Raw genomic sequence first — 19,061 nt, forward strand, 5'->3', positions numbered from 1 at the left:
GATTAGTGTGACCCAGCGGAGATACCATCAACCTCAAGAGAGAAGTCAAAATGGTGACTGCGACTCATGTAGTATTGGTTGGCAGCATCCTCTTTTGGGGCTGATGGAGAATCATTCCTGCTGGGAAAGTAGGGGCAGAAGCCTCTCTGTGTTTGCATGTTCCTGTTTTGTGTGTGTGAATGTCCTTAAATAACCCACCTTGCCTGGAGAAGAAAGTTAAGTGTCACACCCAGTTCTGGATTCCACATTAACAACCTCCTTCCGCAGTTTTCAACTTTGCCCTTGAGGTCTTTTGTTTAACTTTTTAATTTGAAAAACAGATTCTGCTGTGTCACAGTCTGTTCCATCCTCCCCATCCCCACCCCACCCCACCACCCTCTCATTTTTTTTGGTTAAAGTAAAATATAGCTATCTCAAACAGACTTGTATTTCCTTTCGTTGGTAAAATATACATCCGGCCCTCTTAGTGAAAAGAGTTTATAAAAGGCCTTTTAAGAAGTTGTTATTCACATTAGAATGTTTGTTGTTACTAAGGAGTTCGGTCTTTGTCAACCATATCTTCGACAACCTCATGACCAAAATTTGGAAAATAGCCTCAGTTTCCTAATTGCTCTCCATGCAGCATAAGAAAGAAAAGTGACTGTCACTGTCGAAGGTACCTACTGCCATTTCAAGCTTCTTGTTTCGGTTGCAGCGGGATAGATACTGTACATGGTTGATAAAACCTAACTACTGTGAGTATTCCAGAATCCTGACAGAACGGGATTCGAACTTTCATGGAGCTGTAAATTAAGGGACGAGAAGTGTGATAAAACTCCTTAGAGAACAGTGCAAAAAAAAAAAAAAAAAGTCGCACGGCAATGGTTAAATGAAATTTTATAAGCACATTCAGTGTGGAGCTGTTTTGCATTACATGAGTTGAATACCTTAGAGATGCCACATCTGCAGGCACTTTATTAAATCCTTAGTCAGCACTTTCCAACCTGATGAGATTACTTCTTCATTTGACTGGAGAAAAGGAAAGCTGAGCTCTGGTCCTGGGCTGCAGATTTCTTTTGATGTTTCACCTTGAACACTGAGAGAGGACAATTACCCCCACTCCTCCACCCCCTCCCAACACATCCCAAACTGTAGAAATTGTGACTATAACAGAGTAATTTTACTTAACTAAAGCTTTTGTGGGAGTATAGATTTATGGACCTCCAAAACAGCTAGAGCTGAATGTTCCTGAGGAAAAAAATAGATCAAAGCTCTGTGTTTACTTCCTTAATGTAAATGTATCAAGATAACATCGTCCTATATTGTATTGTAATATTGGAACTCACTGCAGATAAGGGACAGAGATTCCTTTGTAGTCCATCTGGATACAGGAGGTTAGATTAAGGGGCTATAAAAGGATGAAGGCAGAAACCATATGAAATGTAAGCTTATGTCAGTAAATGGCTGAAGACAATTTTTTGACTCTCCATAAATGAATTTGGTTTAAAGTGGCAACATTTTCCCAGGGATTGTCTACTCAACCCAAACAATTTAACAATCTCAGATTTCTTTTGTATTTTTCTTATATGACCCAAGAGGAAAATGTTCAGAATTGTTCTTCAAGTAATGTTTTGAAACTTGTACTGCTTGCATAATGGATTTTATAAGAAAATATCACAAGAGAAAAATGGGCTTTTTCAAACATTATCTTGTCCATTTGATGTTATTAGTAGTTCATGGCAGTTTATAGAAATTGAGTGGCTTGTAAATGTGCAATTATCACACTCATCATGACAAAATCAGGAGCATCTTCAGCTACAAACTGATCATGAGAAAATTCAGTGAAGTGGATGAATTTTTATTATTATTATTATAACTTTTTATCTGCCATCTCTGCAAATGAATGATTTAATCAGAGGCTTCATTCAAAAAAAAAAAAAAATTCCCTGTGTGCTTCCCCTAACCAACTGACTTCCCATTCTGGAAAGCCTTGGTCAAGTAGCTGGGTTAATTGTCATGAAGATTAGTGTGATGTTGAAATAAGTACTAATGGTCAAATTACAGGAGTGAAAAAGTTTAAGAATAGGTTTTGGTTGGGGCCTGAAAGGGTTAATTAAGTTTTTTTCATGGGTTATTAAAGACCCCCAACCCAAGCCTTCAGGAGTCATATTGACACCCCGCCACAGGGCAACTCGCTCCTCTATTGACATGTTGCTGGTCAGAGCACAATAGCCTTCTGTGTCTGCAAATCATTGCTAAAATCATCTCAAGGAAAAAAAAAAAAGAGTTTGAAAGCTTTAACGTTAGACAAAAGCCCAAGAGCTGCAGTGCGCAGCTCAAAAACCCAGAGTCAGCAACTTCTATTGATTAAAAACTAACCTTTAAAGTAACTCTGAGAGTGTGTGGTTAGCATTTAAATTTAAACATGTCATGAGTTGATTTGTGTTACTGAATACCAACTCAGAAGGAGTAACATTCACATCGCATTTTTTTTTCTAATTCCCTTAAGCAGCTAAAGTATTTCATGAAATGTCAATAGGGCAAAAAGAAAAAGGGGAGGGGGGCCGATGCTGGGCCTTGTAGTTTTCTTTCCCATGCAAATATTCATCCCCCAAAAGAAAAGTGTGGAGAGTGAAACACAATAATTAGTCCTTTGTCTAACTTTCCCAAGTGCCAGAGAAAGACAGATTAATTAAATATACAACAGTGTTGGTTTTTGGAGTGGGGGTCTTGCTTGCTGTGTAGGTCATAAATTAGGCAGAATAAATACTTCAATGTGTTTGCAGTGGGCCTGCTACGTCAGAGCCACTGGAAGGTTGGTGGGAGGAGAGCAGAGGGTTTCTTGCTAATGATAGTCACGTCTGGGTCTGTCTGGTTGCTCTTAGCAACCAGACATGATGTAACACCAGGATGAACTTGAACTTGGGGGACTTGAAAAGAGAACAATAGACCAGAGCAATCAATAAAGCCTATTTCAGTGAAGGATTACAGAGCTGCTCTGGGGTAACCTTGTCGGCAAGGCACACACTGAATAGTAAGATGTGTGAAGAAACTTTTTTTTTTTTGCTTTGCTTTTTAAGAGAAGTGCAGAGGCACTGCAGATTTTTGTAGTGCGCTCAGGTTGTGTCCAGAAACTGTGGTATGGAAAACTGCTCCCCCTGCTGACTCGCTGGGTCCCCGGCGTTTTGCTTCAAGAACTACTTACACCGTGTCAGATTTAAGAAGTCTGGAATTTCACAACTGACTTAGAATGTGTGAGAACAGAAATTGTAAGCATTATTCGCTGCCCCCAAAGTTTGAGACTGTTTTGTTAAAGTGAGAACTCAGCTCCAATGTGGATCCGAGTCAGCTCTTAGGAGAGCCTACTAAAAATACACTTCGGAGTTTGCCTCCCTTTTCCTTTCTTTCCCCGTCTTCTTTCTTTTGTCCAGTTAGATTTAGGCCGTGTATATTTGCCAGGATGATTTCCTTTCAGGACACAAGAGGCTTTATTGTGTTCTTCAAAGCATGTGGTCAGAGAATAACATCTAAAAGTGTACAGGATGAGTAGTTTTTTAGTTTAGGTTGAGGTTTTTTCAAGTCTTCTGGAAATCAAAGATAGCTGTGCGACCAGGAAATCTTATACCAACCGCCATGTAGCTATCATTTCGCCATTTATCCCTGGGATCAAATGAGTCCTTACTTTACCTAACTGAATCTATTGGATACGAATGAGCCTTCATCTTCCTGAGTCAACAACCCAAATGTAACCCTTTCTGATACTGTTAACTCAGAGATTTTAGAGATTTTATTCTCTTTTGCTAGAAGTTGATTTTGTGTGTGTGTGTGTGTGTGTGTGTGTGTGTGTGTGTGTGACTAATGATAAATGTGGTGAATTTGACAGGGTATCTCTAGAGAAAAGTTGGCAAAAGCCATATACTTTTTCATTTCACTTGAGAAACTGACTCTGATATTAGACCATAAGTAGTCACTTTGTTTAGCTAACAGAAAAGAAATGCCAGCATATAAAGTGATATATAACCAGACTATTGCCCAAAACTAATCACCTAAGATTTATGAAAGGAAAAGGTAACTGGTAACTGAGCCCAGCAGGCATGTGGGAGGCTCTAAATAAATGTTAAATGAACAGAAACATGAATGAGGGTTATGAAACAGCCTCATTTTTTTCCCCTTGGGACATCGTGGTAGCTAATAAGGTGAAATCTTGATACCATTTGATTATTATATGTCACTTTTTAAAATATTGTTTTAGAAAGATTGAGCTGAAAGGTGTATTTAGCATCATAAAATATACCTCATGCACACACAAGGACACTGTGTGTGAGAGAGATGCTGTGACTTATCCAGGATCACCCAGTAGTCTTGGGACAGCACTGTTTCTACTTTACCTGCCTTCATTCTTGTATCACTGTTGATTATCTGGGCCTGTTAAGAGAATTCGCAATAATATCGTCAGTGCCTACATCTCATTGAAAAGGAGTTGTGAAAATCATCAGATTCACATTCACCACCATATGAAACTTCTCCCCTAACCCATTCTCCATTCACTCAACTCTCTTTTGTTGAAAACCTTCTATCCCAGGCACTGTGCTAGGCATTGAAAATTCAATGAAAAGCAAGATGATCAAGTTCTCTGTACTCCTATAGCTGTCCCCACCAGACTACAAAACCTGTATATGTATTTCAAGTGGACATAAATACTTGATTTTGTAAGACATTCTCACAACGTTAGCAAACTCAGACGAAGACATTGAATTTCCATTTTAGAGGAGTAAGCTCAGTGTCATTGTCTCAGGATTTACTACTGTTTGTCATCTTTTACTTTTCCCAGTGAGTCCCCACCCCTTTGTCTCTAACAAAGATCCTGACTTCACAGTTGGAAGGACATCTTCTAAATATGTTATTTTCTAAATTGTACCTCTAATTGCGCTTTTCCTTTTGTCTTCCAGTCCTGGTACCTGGGATAAAAGTCTCAGTGTCCCACCATCCACCAGACAGACCACCTGACCCCTTCTCAACTCTGTAACATGGACGCATCCTCAACCCAGCGCGGTTGCAACTTCACTGTCAGTGGAAGGGGAGAATCACATCAACTTGTACATGGAAACAGCAAGCATTATGGTCAAACAGCAAAGGCCATAACCTTTTGGGATTTTTTTTTAACTACTTTAGGGACTGTTGTAATTTTCTCATATGGTGCTGGAAATGGTTGGGCTTTGTAACATTTGAAGTGTTTTCGTGGTAGCGTGAGCATTAGGTGATGCGGCTAGAGGAAGTCTACCCTTGCTCACTGACTTCCGTTGTAACACACTTTCCTTACGGAGCCTGGCTGTTTCACAGTATTTCATGAATTTACCCACACAGGTGTGAGCCTCCTCGAGCAATCGGGAGGCACATGGAGAACTAAATCTTTTGTAGTAGCTGAGATCTGCAATATATAACTTACGGGACAGTCAAAGGGCAATGTTTTTCTGTAACATATTGGAAAAAGAAAATGCAGTTATGTTCCTTTTTTATTTTTTCTTTTAGTTTGGTTTGGTTCAGCAGTCAGCAGTTAAATATATAACATGGCCCGCAAGGACAGTGAATCCACTCACATTGCAGAACAATTCTGAAAATGGCAAACTACTACTACTACTACTATTCAGTTTTTTAAAAGTTTTGAAATGCTGCACTTACATTTAGAAAAAAAAACATTTTTTCAACAATTTCAACAATGACACACAAATTCACATGTAAATGGGGAAGATGGTCTGTTTTGACAGAAACTGACAGGAATCAATCAAAACAATCGAATTTTGAATTGAGTAAAGTGCAATTTCATTGGATAGCTAAATATCTTTGTAAGATAGAGATTGTTGAAAATTCTATTTTTGTTTTTCAAGTCCTTCCGCCCCAGGACTCTAAATTATTGGGGTAAAAAACAGCCTTGCAAGAAAAAGGGGAGCTATTTTTGCTTTTTATGTTTTTTATTGTTAAACTTGTATCCCTTTAAAAACTGAAGGAAAATTTAAAAAAAAAAAACAAAAAAACAAATCTAATGGTGCTTTTACCACAATATGTTAACTACATTAAATGCTAATTAATTATTTTCTGTTATCAAAGCACATAACTAAAATGAAGTCATGGTATCTGTTAATTTTATAAGCTAGAAGTCACTATAAAGGATTATGCCAATTCTGAAAATTTTTACATGTATCCGGCAACATAGGATTTATCAGTTATCAGACACTTCATTGTACCAGAGATTGTCCAGAAATTTTAAAGACCTTTGCGCCCCTGAACCTGGGCTATGGGAAAATAATAATAATAATAATAATAATAATAATAATAATAATGAAACCAATACTGACACAAATGCTGGTGCCCATTCAGATCAAGGGTACTTGTTAGGGAAAAAAAAGTTTGCACCCCCAAATGTCCTGTATCTTATGTAAAAAAAAAACAAACAAACAAAAAAAACCACAAAAAACGACAAAAAATAACAAAAAAAGTGCAAGTGATTTTTCTACCAGACAGCGAAGCACCCCTTTGCTTCCCATGCAACTTCAAGAAGGTTTCCTATACTATACATATATATACGTTCTGGTTGGCAAGCCCTGCTGATCAGAGAAAGTCTCTGCATGTTCTAGTGTTAGTAACTAATTTTTATATAGTTAACGTAGGATAAAGTAGAGTGCATTAAGACACAATATTGTAATCCCTACTCTAGGCACTTGCCTTTAAACTATGTTTTTCAGCCCTTCAGAAGGGTTCTACTACTGTCCTATACAATCAAGTAACTGAAATTCTTGGGAAGACACTTTGCTCCTCATCTTTCCCCCCCGAAACAATGTTGTTTTGTTTTGTTTTTTTTCCTTAATTTGCACGAAAACAAAAATTCCATATCAATGTGCCTTGCCCTGGATAGCGATTATTTGTGGAATTGTTGCACATGCTCCTCTATTGAAAGGGGTTTTTCCCTAGTCAAGCATTTGGAGACACTTTTTGTAAATGTGACTTTTATGTCAGCTATTGTCAGTTTCAACATCTAGAACTAAATAGAAAGTTAGTTGTTCCGCAGATAGGAGTAGTCTTTATTGTCCTCTGTGGTCAGTGGCAGTGCTATTCTGAGATCTGTAGATGCTTAGAATATCAGTATTTTGGATGTTGCTGCATTTTACAATTTATTTGGAGTCTTCCTTTATCCCCCCCTCCCCAGATATATGAAAATATGCAATACCTGCTTATATCGTGTAGGAAAGCTTAGCGATCATTAATTTTTCTTTTATTTTTTTTATTTGACCAAAGTCGGTGCTGCATTTGACGCAGTGTGTTTTAGGTGTTTGTCTTCGTCCTTTTTTTGTGATTTTTGAATGCACGTGCGCAGGAAGGGCTCCTCTTAGAGAAGCAGTCAAACTGTGAAGCACTAAGCTGACCCTGCTTCAAGCAATTTTGTTTTTACAACTGTTCCTTTCACAAGCAAGCCTTAAAAAAAAAAAAAAAAAAGACAACTTCCTTTTTCTTCAGCTCCCACACCCCATTTTTCTTAGCAGACTGCAGTCAATCCACATTCAATAAAAAGTATATAATGCCCATTTTTATATGCACGTTTTTAAACTTCCAAGTTCTGAAAATTGTTTACTGGTTATCTCTATTTAAGGAAAAAAAAATAAAATAAAACATTTTGGATTTTCATATGTGTCTGATAAGTGGTTGAATAGTCGTTTGGCGCTGTTGTATGGTGTGATTGTCAGTATATGGTGTCACTTCCTATAGCCAGCCAGCATACTTTGCCTTCCCCTATAGCACTTAGCTGGGCATTACTTTATTATGACATATGTGCACTAAAAAAAAGATAAAAGGAAAAAAAAGAAAAAAATAGCAGCTTTCAGTGCTTCACAGTGAAGGGAAAAAAGCCTAGACAAACATTTTGTCAGAACCTTGCGATAAGCCAAGGTATTACCAGTAAATTGGTTGTATATACAATAAAATTGTACCCTTTTTTTAAAACAAAACAAACTAAGCAATAGTTTGGGCAGTTTTAGTTGTTTTTAGTGAGCATGTTGTAGTCATGACTGCAAAGAGAGAGAATAAACTGCCCACTCAGAAGATATGTAATTTGTATTGTTGTATAGTTTTATTGATTACACTGATTTATTCTACCCTATTTTATAATGCAGGACTTTTGTAATGTTGTTTAAATGAGGAAAAATTTCTGTCAAATTAGCCTAGTGAAACTTCCAATTGTTCATTATAAAGGCAGCGTTCATAGAATTGCTTTTCTTTCTTTCCCTCCCCCCTTTGGGAACTGGATTTAAGTTTAAAACTTTCCTGTTTCCTTTTTTTTTGTAAGTATTTAAATACAGTTATTTTTTTCTCTCTCAATGGTATAGCATATTCCTATGCTTGAGAAGTATAGGTCTACTGAAAAACCATTGTAAATGGACGTTACAGGTATGCTGTATTTTTGAAGGTATTTTGTTGTATTAAGTTTGATGAAGCTAAAATTAGGGAACTCTGAACAGATTTGCAGGAAAAAAATGTTTTAAAGGCTTTAAAACATTAGGGAGGCAGTCTAGGGTGATAATGAACAGGGGTTAAGTATTAAATACACTAAGTTACATTTTTGTTCATGTTTCATTGTCCAGAAAGCAGCAGGAAACTGTAGTTCGGTTGCGATCAAGCAGGAAAAAAGAAACACCAATAATCCGAGTGTTTACCTTTTTAGATTAAAAGCCAAGCGAAGAAGTTTGAGGAAGACTCTGGTACCTGGGGTGTGTAGACTGACAGACTGAGGGCTATCAGCATTTGATTCTGAGACACATTTACATTTCTTCCGTCAAATGGCATTAAATCTATTGGCAAAGATAGGTCCCTCAAGTCACTCGCCATGTTTTTTCTTTGGGAACTGAAGTCAGAGGCACAAACACTAAATCTTCTCATTTTTCGATATACTTTTTTTCAGGCCCATCTCCCTGCCACTCAAATTGCTCCTTTTCTGATCATTTATGGGTAGAGGCCCTCTCCCTAATGCCACTCTATTCATCCCAGAGCCTTTTTCTTTCTTTTGAGGTTTGAACTAACTTTTCTGTTTCTTCACACCCTGGCATGACAGTTATTTAGTGTCAGCTCCTCCCCACTCCCACCCCTCAGCCAGGTGTTAGCTACAGGCAAGCTGACAGGTACACTTCCCGGCACTTTTATTCTTCACTCTGACAGTTGAAGTGCAAAGGAACCCAAACTTTCCAGAGTCATGGTATTCAGTCAGCCCACAGGAATATGCAAAACCCGTCTCAAAAAGTTTGTCTCTCACTTTTCAAACCCTCATCCCCACCTATATTTTGAATTTTTTAGTAACAGTGTCACAAAGTATTGACGAAATCGGGATTAAAAAAAAAACAAAAACAAACATTTCTTCCTAATGACTTTTTTGGTGGGGAGGGGTTTCTAAGAATGTCATTTAATGTACTTTTGCATCATGTCTCTGGAAATATCTTTTTGTCCATGGTGGTATTGGTGGTGGTGGTTTATCTCTTTCTTTCTTCTTCTTCTTCTTCTTCTTCTTCTTCTTCTTTTTTTTTTTTTTTTTCCGGTAGCAGGCCTCCATAGAACAAATTTAAAACACAACTGGCATGGTAATGTAAGGAGAGCTTCAGTGGCACCTCACCACCCACCCTCCGAGATCTGTCAGTGGACAGTCTCCGAAACCTGCACTGCCCACCGGCAGAGCTTTCATTCAAATCGGCTTCCAAGCCCAATTTCGTCCTGAAGTCAATGCATGTATTTACTGTTTGACAGTAAACCCGCTCTGCCTTCTCCACGTCCAAGGCTGTGCATTCGTCTAATTAGTGTCGTGTATGTTTTCCTTTTTATTTTTTCCAATAAAAAAGCAGTGGGATGAAAATTGCTTTGATATATAGCAGGTAACATTGAAGCTATTCCATAGCACTTAACTGTAGTGAATACTGTGTCACCAATTCTGAAATCAATTTAATGTTTAATGCAAATCCATTACATGGTGCTATTACAGGCTGACAAAATGATTTACACCAATGTGACAACTTGGGCTCAATTCACTCTGCTTTCCAACAGTGTAAATGCATAGCAGTGTTTATCTGCATGAGAACTATGCACTAATCTATCTGAAGAAAAAAAAAACTATATCAACTTTGGTATCTACTTTCCGTTTACTTCAATCCTTGCCTTTTTGGTCATTGTTATAATGCCAGCTTTAGGACAGAAAGAATTATAAGAAAACCAGCATAATACCTGATATATTAAAATGTAGTGCCTGTGAAATCTGTATTATATTGCTCTTCTGAAGTAAGATTTTTCTACACCGGTAGCCTTCGCTGTCTGTCAGTCAGGACCTTCTGGTATAGGTGATGTAAAATAACCGTACAATATTAATGCATGCTATTCCATAATGCTTAGTGAACTGTATGAATATTACTCAAAGTTATGTTAGTCTTTTTTTCTGACTTGGTTCTTGTCAGCTAGGTTTAAAGGTATTTCACTGAGAACGCGAATTCTGTCTTCTCTTAATTTCAGCTGTTTTCAGTATTTTGGAGGTATACATTTACTTAAATTCAGTATTACTTGTGTTTTTGTTTTCGTTTTTGTTTTTTTGTTGTTGTTTTCTTTTTTCTAGGGGACAAGCATGGGTGTTTGATTTCAGAAATCAGTCCCTGGCAAGACTTTTGTCTATAAACGACCATTTCAATTTCAAGAACTCTGCTAACAAAGACACTCTGAGAACATTTCCAAGTGAGGGACATTTTCCTTGACCCTCGACTGAAGTTATGTTGATTCTGAAGCGTTTCTTAATGGACAATGTTCAGCCAGGTACCCATGCTTGATCCATCTTCACACCAGACTTCCTCATATTAAAAGAAAAAAAAAAAAATCTTTAAGAAATCACTTGGCTATTTAGTTTCATGCACAGTTGCAATATTTTCTTCAAAAATAAAACTCTGTACAAATTTTGGGCCCGATTCATAAGAAAAAGAAGTTTGCTATTAACACGGGATTTTTTAATATACTTTTTTGTCTAAATTTGAAACTATTACCCAAATTAAATAAGTTTCATCTCATTTTTTTCCCTAAACCACCCATCTGTGTTTTATGCCCTAAAGGGTTACATAACCAGATTAGGGGGAATGGGAAAATGGGGAACATATACCAGAAATGCTCAGAGAGCTAAGGGTGACCTCCTGCAGCTGAGCATGAGAACAGGGAGGCAACAGTGTTTGGGGGGCAGGACGTCGCCTGGGTGCCAGGCATCACGGGTTTCACATGTGGACTCCTTATGCTATTTGATTCAAAAAACATAACTTCCAAAATGTGTCTGGCCCACAAGAATATGTGGTGGAAGTGCCACCTCTAATCCAACCAGAGCACCGGGTCATGTGGTATGAACTTTTGTATTTCGATAGTAATTCTAAGGACAAATCGTGTCCAACAAATTGGGCTGTTTTTCCTGCTGTTTTTCTGCTCAATTTCCCAGAAGGACAGAAGCTTTTTTTCCCCTTTGATTATATTTTTTATTTTTTTAATTTTGGGGGTTTTTTAGTAATAGTCTATAAATTAGCACTTTTTTTTTTAACATCTCAACTGACGGTCACGAGGCCACTGGCTACTCTGGGATGTAAACTTGAGAGAACTGCCAGCTCCATTCTTCTCCCTGGTCTCAGACCAGCCTCTTTGCACTGCGAAGGCATTTGGTAGTGTCACCATTGAGATACGAACGGGACCTAGAGCCAAAGCTTTATCAGGTTCTAGGAGGTCCTTAAGGAAGGCTTTCGAAGGCAAATACACGATACTTCTCCCCTACATCCCAGACCTCTTACCCAGAACAAAGTTCACTGGGGACTTCTCCCACCACCCTTGGAAATCTGTCCACTCAAGATACCTCGGTTTTACATTTCGAAATGTGGGGAGAGAGGATTGAACACTTCCAATGATAAGAGATCCATTGTGAAACTAAACATCCCCGTGTTAATAACTTGGTTTGACATTTGTTTTTATGAGCCGGGCCCCCTGTGCCTCTAGAATACTTGTATTGACTCTCATAGTTACCCTTTTAGTTTTACTGTGTTCTGTGAAAATTTGTAATTGGTTGAGAATCACTGTGGGCGTCCATTCTTATTCAACTAAATCTCCACAGGTTTTTTGAGCTGGTGTGGATTAGTTTAACTCTTGTATTCAACCATTAGTGCTACCACCTTCTCACATTACAATACAATTACTGGAAGCAAGTACTGCATTTCCTATGCAACAAAAAAGGAAAAATAAAAAATTGCTAATGCTATGGAAGCTGTGTCATCATTTGCTTCAAATCATACCTGGGGGTTGTAGTTGAGTGACAGTTACAGTGTGAATTGGAGGTTCCCCCAGAAGACTGTCTTCCCACACCACGGAGCTTCTGTTATCCTTGATGGATGTGAGGCACATCATGCCCTTCACAGAGTTCTAATGGGCAACAATATTGGTTTTTAACCTACAAGACTCACCTCTCATATAGTGCTTATTAGTATGTGCCTGATATTGTTCTAAGTGCCTTAAATATTGTATTAGTTAAGGCCCAATCAAGAATCAGGAAAAGAGTTCAATAGGTTTTTTTAACAGGGGACTCTAAAGTAGCCAGGTATGAATAACTATAGGATACAGCCCTGGAGCTGGGGAAACAAAAGGGAAAGTTTGGGTTATCAGAACCTAGGAGCTCTAAGGAGGGACTTCACACAGCTAATATTTGAGTCTTTACTGAGAGGTGTCACCGTGAGGGTTGGGGGCACCATACGCCTGGTACTCAGACCTCTGAGGGGATGTGGGGTGCCTGGCGCTAGGACCAGGGAGAGGGACATGGCCAACAGGATTAGTACTTCTTAAGAGACAAGGCATGGCGGGTGCTGGGAGAGTTGGAAGGAGCTGGAGACTGCTGGTGCATCCATCCTCTGCTGCTGTCACATTGTGGACTGGAACTGAAACCAGAAAGAAGTCTCTTCTCTTCCTTCCCTTCTCCTCCTAAACTCCTACCAGTGTCTCTCATTGGCCAGATCCAACCGTAGCCATCTGGCAAGGGAGTCTGCAAAATGCAGTGAGAAAACTGCTAACCCCACAGAATGGTATAGAGGGGTGGGCTTGGAGACCAGAGGCAATAAGCAAGTAAACGGCACATATATCTTAATCCACTTAATCCTCACAACAACCCTATGAGATAAGTACTGCTTTTATCACCATTGTACAGATGAGGAAACCGAGGCAGAGAGATATTCAATAATTTACCCATGGTCATGCAATGAAAAATGATAGGATTCTAATCTAAAAAGTCCTGCTCTAAATTCCATTCTATAATCACTACAATGTATTGACTCAATTATTTATTCAATAAGTATATTTTGAGTACCTGTTATATGCCAGACTATTCCAGGGGCGAGGTGTGGTAAGTAAATAAAGACCGGGCAACTATTCTTGTAAAGTATACAGACTGTGGGCAAAATAGCATTATTCAAATAAACACAGCAGCAAAGGAAAGCATTGAGTTGTGATGACTGCTATAAAGGATTTACATTGAGAGCTTATTGAGAGAAATTAGCCAGGTAAATGGGAAGGTGGGAGGTAGAGGGGAAAGGAGAATGTTCTGGGCACAGAAAACGGCCTGTTTAAAGAGCCTGTAAGAGAATGCATTTGCCACCTGGCGAAAGACCGGAAAAAGCCTGTTTGGATGAAGAGGAGGAGAGGAGAGCAAAGATGATACTAGATGAAGCTTGATATTTAGGTCAAGATATCGCACAGCCTTGCAGGCATATTAGGAACTTCTGTCCTATCCGCTGAGAGCATCATAAAATATGTATCAGTCAGATTAAGCTAGATCTATGCCATGAAACAAGTCCAAAATCTCAGCAGCTTACAACAATAAAGGTTTACATCTTATTTTGCATGTCTGTAAATGGTTGCGTGGAGCCTTTATACAGAATCTCCTCATTCTAGGAACCTAAGGTAAGAAGCAGTTATCATATGGACCAATGCTGACTGTGTTAGCATGGAGAATAAAGGAGCATGGCAAGGTAGGCACTGGCATTTAACAATTCCATCTGGAGTAGACACACACCATTTCCACTCACATTTCATTGGCCAGAGTATGCCATGCCTTGGTTCAACAGGACCAGGAAGGATAATCCTCCCTCAGGGAAGACTAGAGAACGTTATTACAGATGAGTCTGAGGAGAGGAGGGACAGGTGTGCAGTGCGGAGATGGGCTGGGTGGAGAAGGCCAGAGAGAATGCTACTGCAGCCATGAAGACATGCACTTGGGCGGTGGTGCCATGACAGAGTAGAAGAGACGTGGATAAATCAGAGAGATTAATAAGGACATTAATAGCTACTGTGTATTGAGCTCTTTTATGTGCCAAGTACTATAGGTGATTTATTCCATTAAATGTAACACTCTCTCTTATTAGTACAGCCTTCAAAAAAGTGTAGTTAGTCCTCAAAACACATGAATGACTCAAGTGAATAGAACGATTGCACACATCCATGCCTTAGAGTTTAAGTTAGAATCAGTTACTACGTTTTGGTTACTACTATGGCCAAGAAAAGGCATTTTTGTCTTCATTATTTGGAGTTAAGAAATTGGAATTAAAGTCAGTCAACATCTCTCCTGCATTGGCATGCTCTAGGACAGGTCGTGTGTAAGTACAGGGCTTGGGGGTGAAGCCGATATAGAGATTGAAAGCACAAGACTGCCTGGGTTGAATCTTGGCTCTGTATTTTCTTAGCTCTGTGGTGTTGGCAAGTGCCTCAGTTTCTCAGTTGGTAAGATGGGCATAATAATAACAGCACCTAACTACTTGACAGGGCTTTTGTGAATATTTGCTGAATTAACATTTGTAAACTTATTAGCAGTGGCCTGGCACATTGTAAATGCTATATAAATGCCATGACTAAAAAAATAAATAAACGGTTCCACATGTAAAGATAAGGAATTCTTTCAGTGTGCTTGTCATTTCTAGGCCTGTTTGTGATTGAATTCTAAAAACTTTCATCTAACACCTGCCTCAACTAAGTAGGAAGAAGTAGCATAAACAATATAATTGAAGGTTTGAGGACTGACACACTTGGGTTTAAAGCTCAGTTTCTCATTTTATTAGTTCTGCCTCATTAAGGGCCTCAGTTTTCCTGTCTGTAAAATGGAAATGAGGATAATATCTACTTTGTGAGGTCATTCAGAGGGCTAAATGAATGAATACATGTAGGTATGCATTATCTACATGGTGTCGTACCATTGTATGATATTACACAAGTTATTATACCTCTCTCAGTTGAGAGGCCCAGGTGAACATGAATGAGAATGGGCTGCAAGCACAATTCCAAGCACCAGGCACTAACTAGATAGAATAGAACCCAGCCAGAGGTCCCTTCCTCGCTCTGGTTCCTATTTCCCTCAACAGTATTAACTGCCAGGGAAATCCATTCTCATCAGGCAGGGTAAGTAGGCCAAGAGAAGTAGTGCTCATCATCGTATTAACCCTTCAAGATCTGGCTCCTTGTTAAAAAGATGCGGCTAAATTGCAGTGGTCTTCTTATTGGCTTTTAGGGAGAAACAGGGCTTCCCCTGACCTATAAGGAATGAACTAGCTTCTATCCATCTCTGAAACACATACACCCATTCCACATTCACTACCCATGTGACACACTCAGTTTCGATTTCAAGTTCATTACAGTGAGCCCCGGCAAAACAAACAAACTGTACAGGTATTTCTGCTATCACGTTTAAAGTTTTAGTTATTGAAAAATACCATGTACATTTAAAATAGAACTGGCTATCTATCACTTAATTAACTACCACCTCCCCATATTTTATCCACTTCTTGGCCACCCCCACGTTGTTTTGAAGCAAATCTCAGGTATCATATATTTCATCCATAAATATTTCAGAATACATTCCTAAAAAACAAAGGCTTTTATAAAACATATTAAAATACTATTTTCATACCTCAAAATATTAACAATAGTTCCTTAACATCATCAAATAACCAATCATTATTCAAATACTCGCAACTGTCTTGTGATTTATTTTGTAATAGTTTGCCCATACATTGAGTAATCTTGAGTTGAATGTGCCATCTGTCTCCTGCTGGAATCCTGACTGATAGAGTGATCAAGCAGCGTGGGCTTCCAACTTCCTCTTCAAACTCCAGCAGAGGCTCAGATTTATTCACATGATGGATGTCAAAACCATAAATCTTTCAATCTTACTTTATCTTAGACTCAGAAGGCTGGACTCAACTTCCAAAGGTTGCTAAAGTCCATTTCCCTGCCTCCAGCTAGGAACCCCACCCCACCCCACCCCCAACTGCTCTTGTCAAAAGAGAAAGTATATCTTACTTTGAAGATCTCCAGGTAAGGAGATATCGTAACTCACTGCAATGTCTTTATACTCTCTGCCTGATAAATCTTCCTCCTGTCGAATGCAAACCACTCCTTTCTCGGGCGAAGTCCGTTTCCTTTGTCTGCTCCCTGGCACGAGCTGAACAGAGAGATCCTTCATTCTTTGAAAATAGGCATTAAATCATCTTTATCCTTCTCTAGCTCTGAAGTGCAGAAGAAATGACAGCAGATAATCTGCCCATGCTAGTCTCAGGTCGTCATCTTGGATGTTCTAGGAGAACCCTATGCTGTAATGAACTTTTTCAAGAATGAATTCTAAAAGGTTTGTCAGGGGAGGGATGGAAAGAGGGAGCCCAAACCACCACTGAAAAATGGCTGACTGTGTTCTGGACAGAAGTCATGGGGAATTCTTCTTTGATTTACCTATCTACTTGGCCATTTTTCCTTACCTGTGATCCTGACTCTGAATTCTGGAGGGTGCTGGTTGGCTGGTAGTTCCTAGCCCTGACCCACCTCAGCTCCACCTTCAGACCTCTGCTGCTTCTCTTCGTCAACGTCCACCCAGCTGGGCTTTCACTGGACTTAAACTGAGCCAGCCAGGAGCCAGGTATAGCAATACACCTAGGATCTGATAAACCTCAAGCCCACACACCATTGTTTTTAAATAAATTTTACTGAATTTTAAAAGTTTCCCCCCCAAATCCTGATGCGAAAAATAAAAAAAACAATTGCAGTTATACATTTTAAACCATTTACTTAGATTTCTAAAGTGTTCTCCAACCTGATGTGCTTTGATTGTTCTCATTCCTAGATGGGTAAACGTATTCACACAGGGCCTTTGCCTCATTCTCACAAAGGCATAAATGACTCATATATATGCTCCTACTTATTCCTGCATCAATTAGATGCCCTGCCACGAAACCTCAGAGTCAACACAAGAGTAAGCGCTTGGCTATGTCATTGGCTCAACTCATTTAATCATTTAATCCTCCCAGTAACCCAGCAAAGTAGATGCTTTTAGTCTCATTTAATAAGTGAAGAAATTTTAAGACACAGAAAAATTAATATTACCCAGCTAGAAGGTATGAACCACAAGGGTTCACCTCTGAGCCCCCAAAACTGAGTGAAATCTATTTAGACAAAGAGCAGTGCTAGCAGCTAATACTGTAGGATAGTTATACCCAAGAGGTGCTTATAATGGGAATTTGTAGTTACCTCACAACCCTTAACTTCTTTCAAAATAGCCAAAGAGAGATCTGAATAATTTCTAGCACCACTTGACTGTGCTAAATACTTTGAACAATTTGTGTCCTTTGAGAGTGGGTGGTCAGTACATGAACCATTGACAGAACTGTTGGTTACCCTGAGCAACATTTATAGGGTATGTGGGGTCTGCAGTGGGCTGAGTGGGAAGGGTGATTCCGGAGGACACAGAGTCATGTCCATTACACAGGGCAAGCAGAGTTTTAATCCGTTGAGAGTTCTTTAGAAGTTAAGTCAGGGCAAATTCTCAGGCATGGCAGAGAGAGCCAGGTATTTGCCAATGGCGTAGCAAAGGAAGTCAGAGATTCACATTCTATGGCACTGTTCCCTTGAGTGGCCTGAGCCTCGTGGTCTCCTAGAATTGAAAATACACAGGATCTGGACATAGGATCCAGTTTGGAGCTGAGAACTAAGGCATTGATACCTGGCTCAGCAGGCTGGGTTAGGGTTGCTCCTCTGAGACTGTTACATGCTGATTCATCTTAAGCATTTCATCTCTTAACCAGCATTCCTCATTTATAAAATGGGGGGTTCTCACTGGGTAAGAAAAGACCTTAGTAAACAAATGAAGGTCATATAAAAGTTGACAATCGGATTTTAAGAGCTAAGAGAAATGGAAAGAGACAGTGCGCCTAAAGTCAGCCTAGCAGAGTCGCGCTGACTCAAGTGATCAGGATCCTCATTCCGTCTTCCTACCATCTCATGACCCAGCTTGCTCAATCCAGAAAACACAAGAAAGAGCCCTCTGCTCTTCGGTACATCTGGCTCGCTTCTATTAAGATATTAATTGGCCAAGCCCAGGCTGTCACTCTGGAAAGTGGACAGCTCGGTTGCCTCCAGGCCAAGCTGAGCCTGGGGCTCTTTAGCCAGGGCTTTGGAGCTGCAAAACACAGAGTCCAGCCCCTCTGCACCACAGGCAGCATCTTAATGATTCTGTGCAAGTGGCCCAACTGTCATAGAACATCCCAACTTTTGCTTTCTCAGGTTTTCTCAAAAGGTCACTCTGTCCTCTTTCATCTCTTCAACTCTCTCCTTTAACCATCTAATTGAGGCTGTATTCCCAATAAATTAATTGGGTGGAGGGTTTTACCCGGCCACCTAGCAAATATGTTTCTTGGCCTTTAAACACGAAAAATAATAATTACTTTCTGAGGCAAGAGAACTTAGATCATGGAAGTTCTGCCAGCTTCTTGGGTTGGGAAAACCAGAAATATCTTTCTTATTTCCAAATCTTTTATAGTAATGAGAGCAAACCTCAAATTAGTATCTCTATAACTTGGCCTACATTCATGAAGGCTGAGTGCCAAGCACTGTGCTAAGTGCTTGCGTTGCAACTATTAACTCATTTGAATTAAAGGTAATAAAATAATCTGTACATCCTAACAGAGATACCACAAAAATATTAATGACACATGTTCCCATCTACTTCCTTGGGGCCACTCATTGTT

The 19,061-nt window shown here is 39.3% G+C and overlaps 1 protein-coding gene across 7 annotated transcripts in view; it reads left to right on the forward strand.

Moving 5' to 3' along the window:
* The window catches only part of NFIA (nuclear factor I A), a 356,733-nt gene extending 344,462 nt beyond the window's left edge, over positions 1-12,271 (forward strand). For all 7 annotated transcript variants that reach the window (XM_039887806.1, XM_039887820.1, XM_039887796.1 and 4 more), the window contains one exon: positions 4,929-12,271. In XM_039887806.1, the coding sequence (XP_039743740.1) occupies positions 4,929-4,946 (18 nt within the window). In that variant the 3' untranslated portion in view covers positions 4,947-12,271. The remainder of the gene's footprint in view (positions 1-4,928) is intronic.
* The last annotated feature ends 6,790 nt before the right edge of the window (positions 12,272-19,061 follow it).

The sequence above is a fragment of the Pteropus medius genome, unplaced genomic scaffold, assembly GCF_902729225.1.
Source record: "Pteropus medius unplaced genomic scaffold, Ma_sr-lr_union100, whole genome shotgun sequence".
Taxonomy (NCBI): domain Eukaryota; kingdom Metazoa; phylum Chordata; class Mammalia; order Chiroptera; family Pteropodidae; genus Pteropus; species Pteropus medius.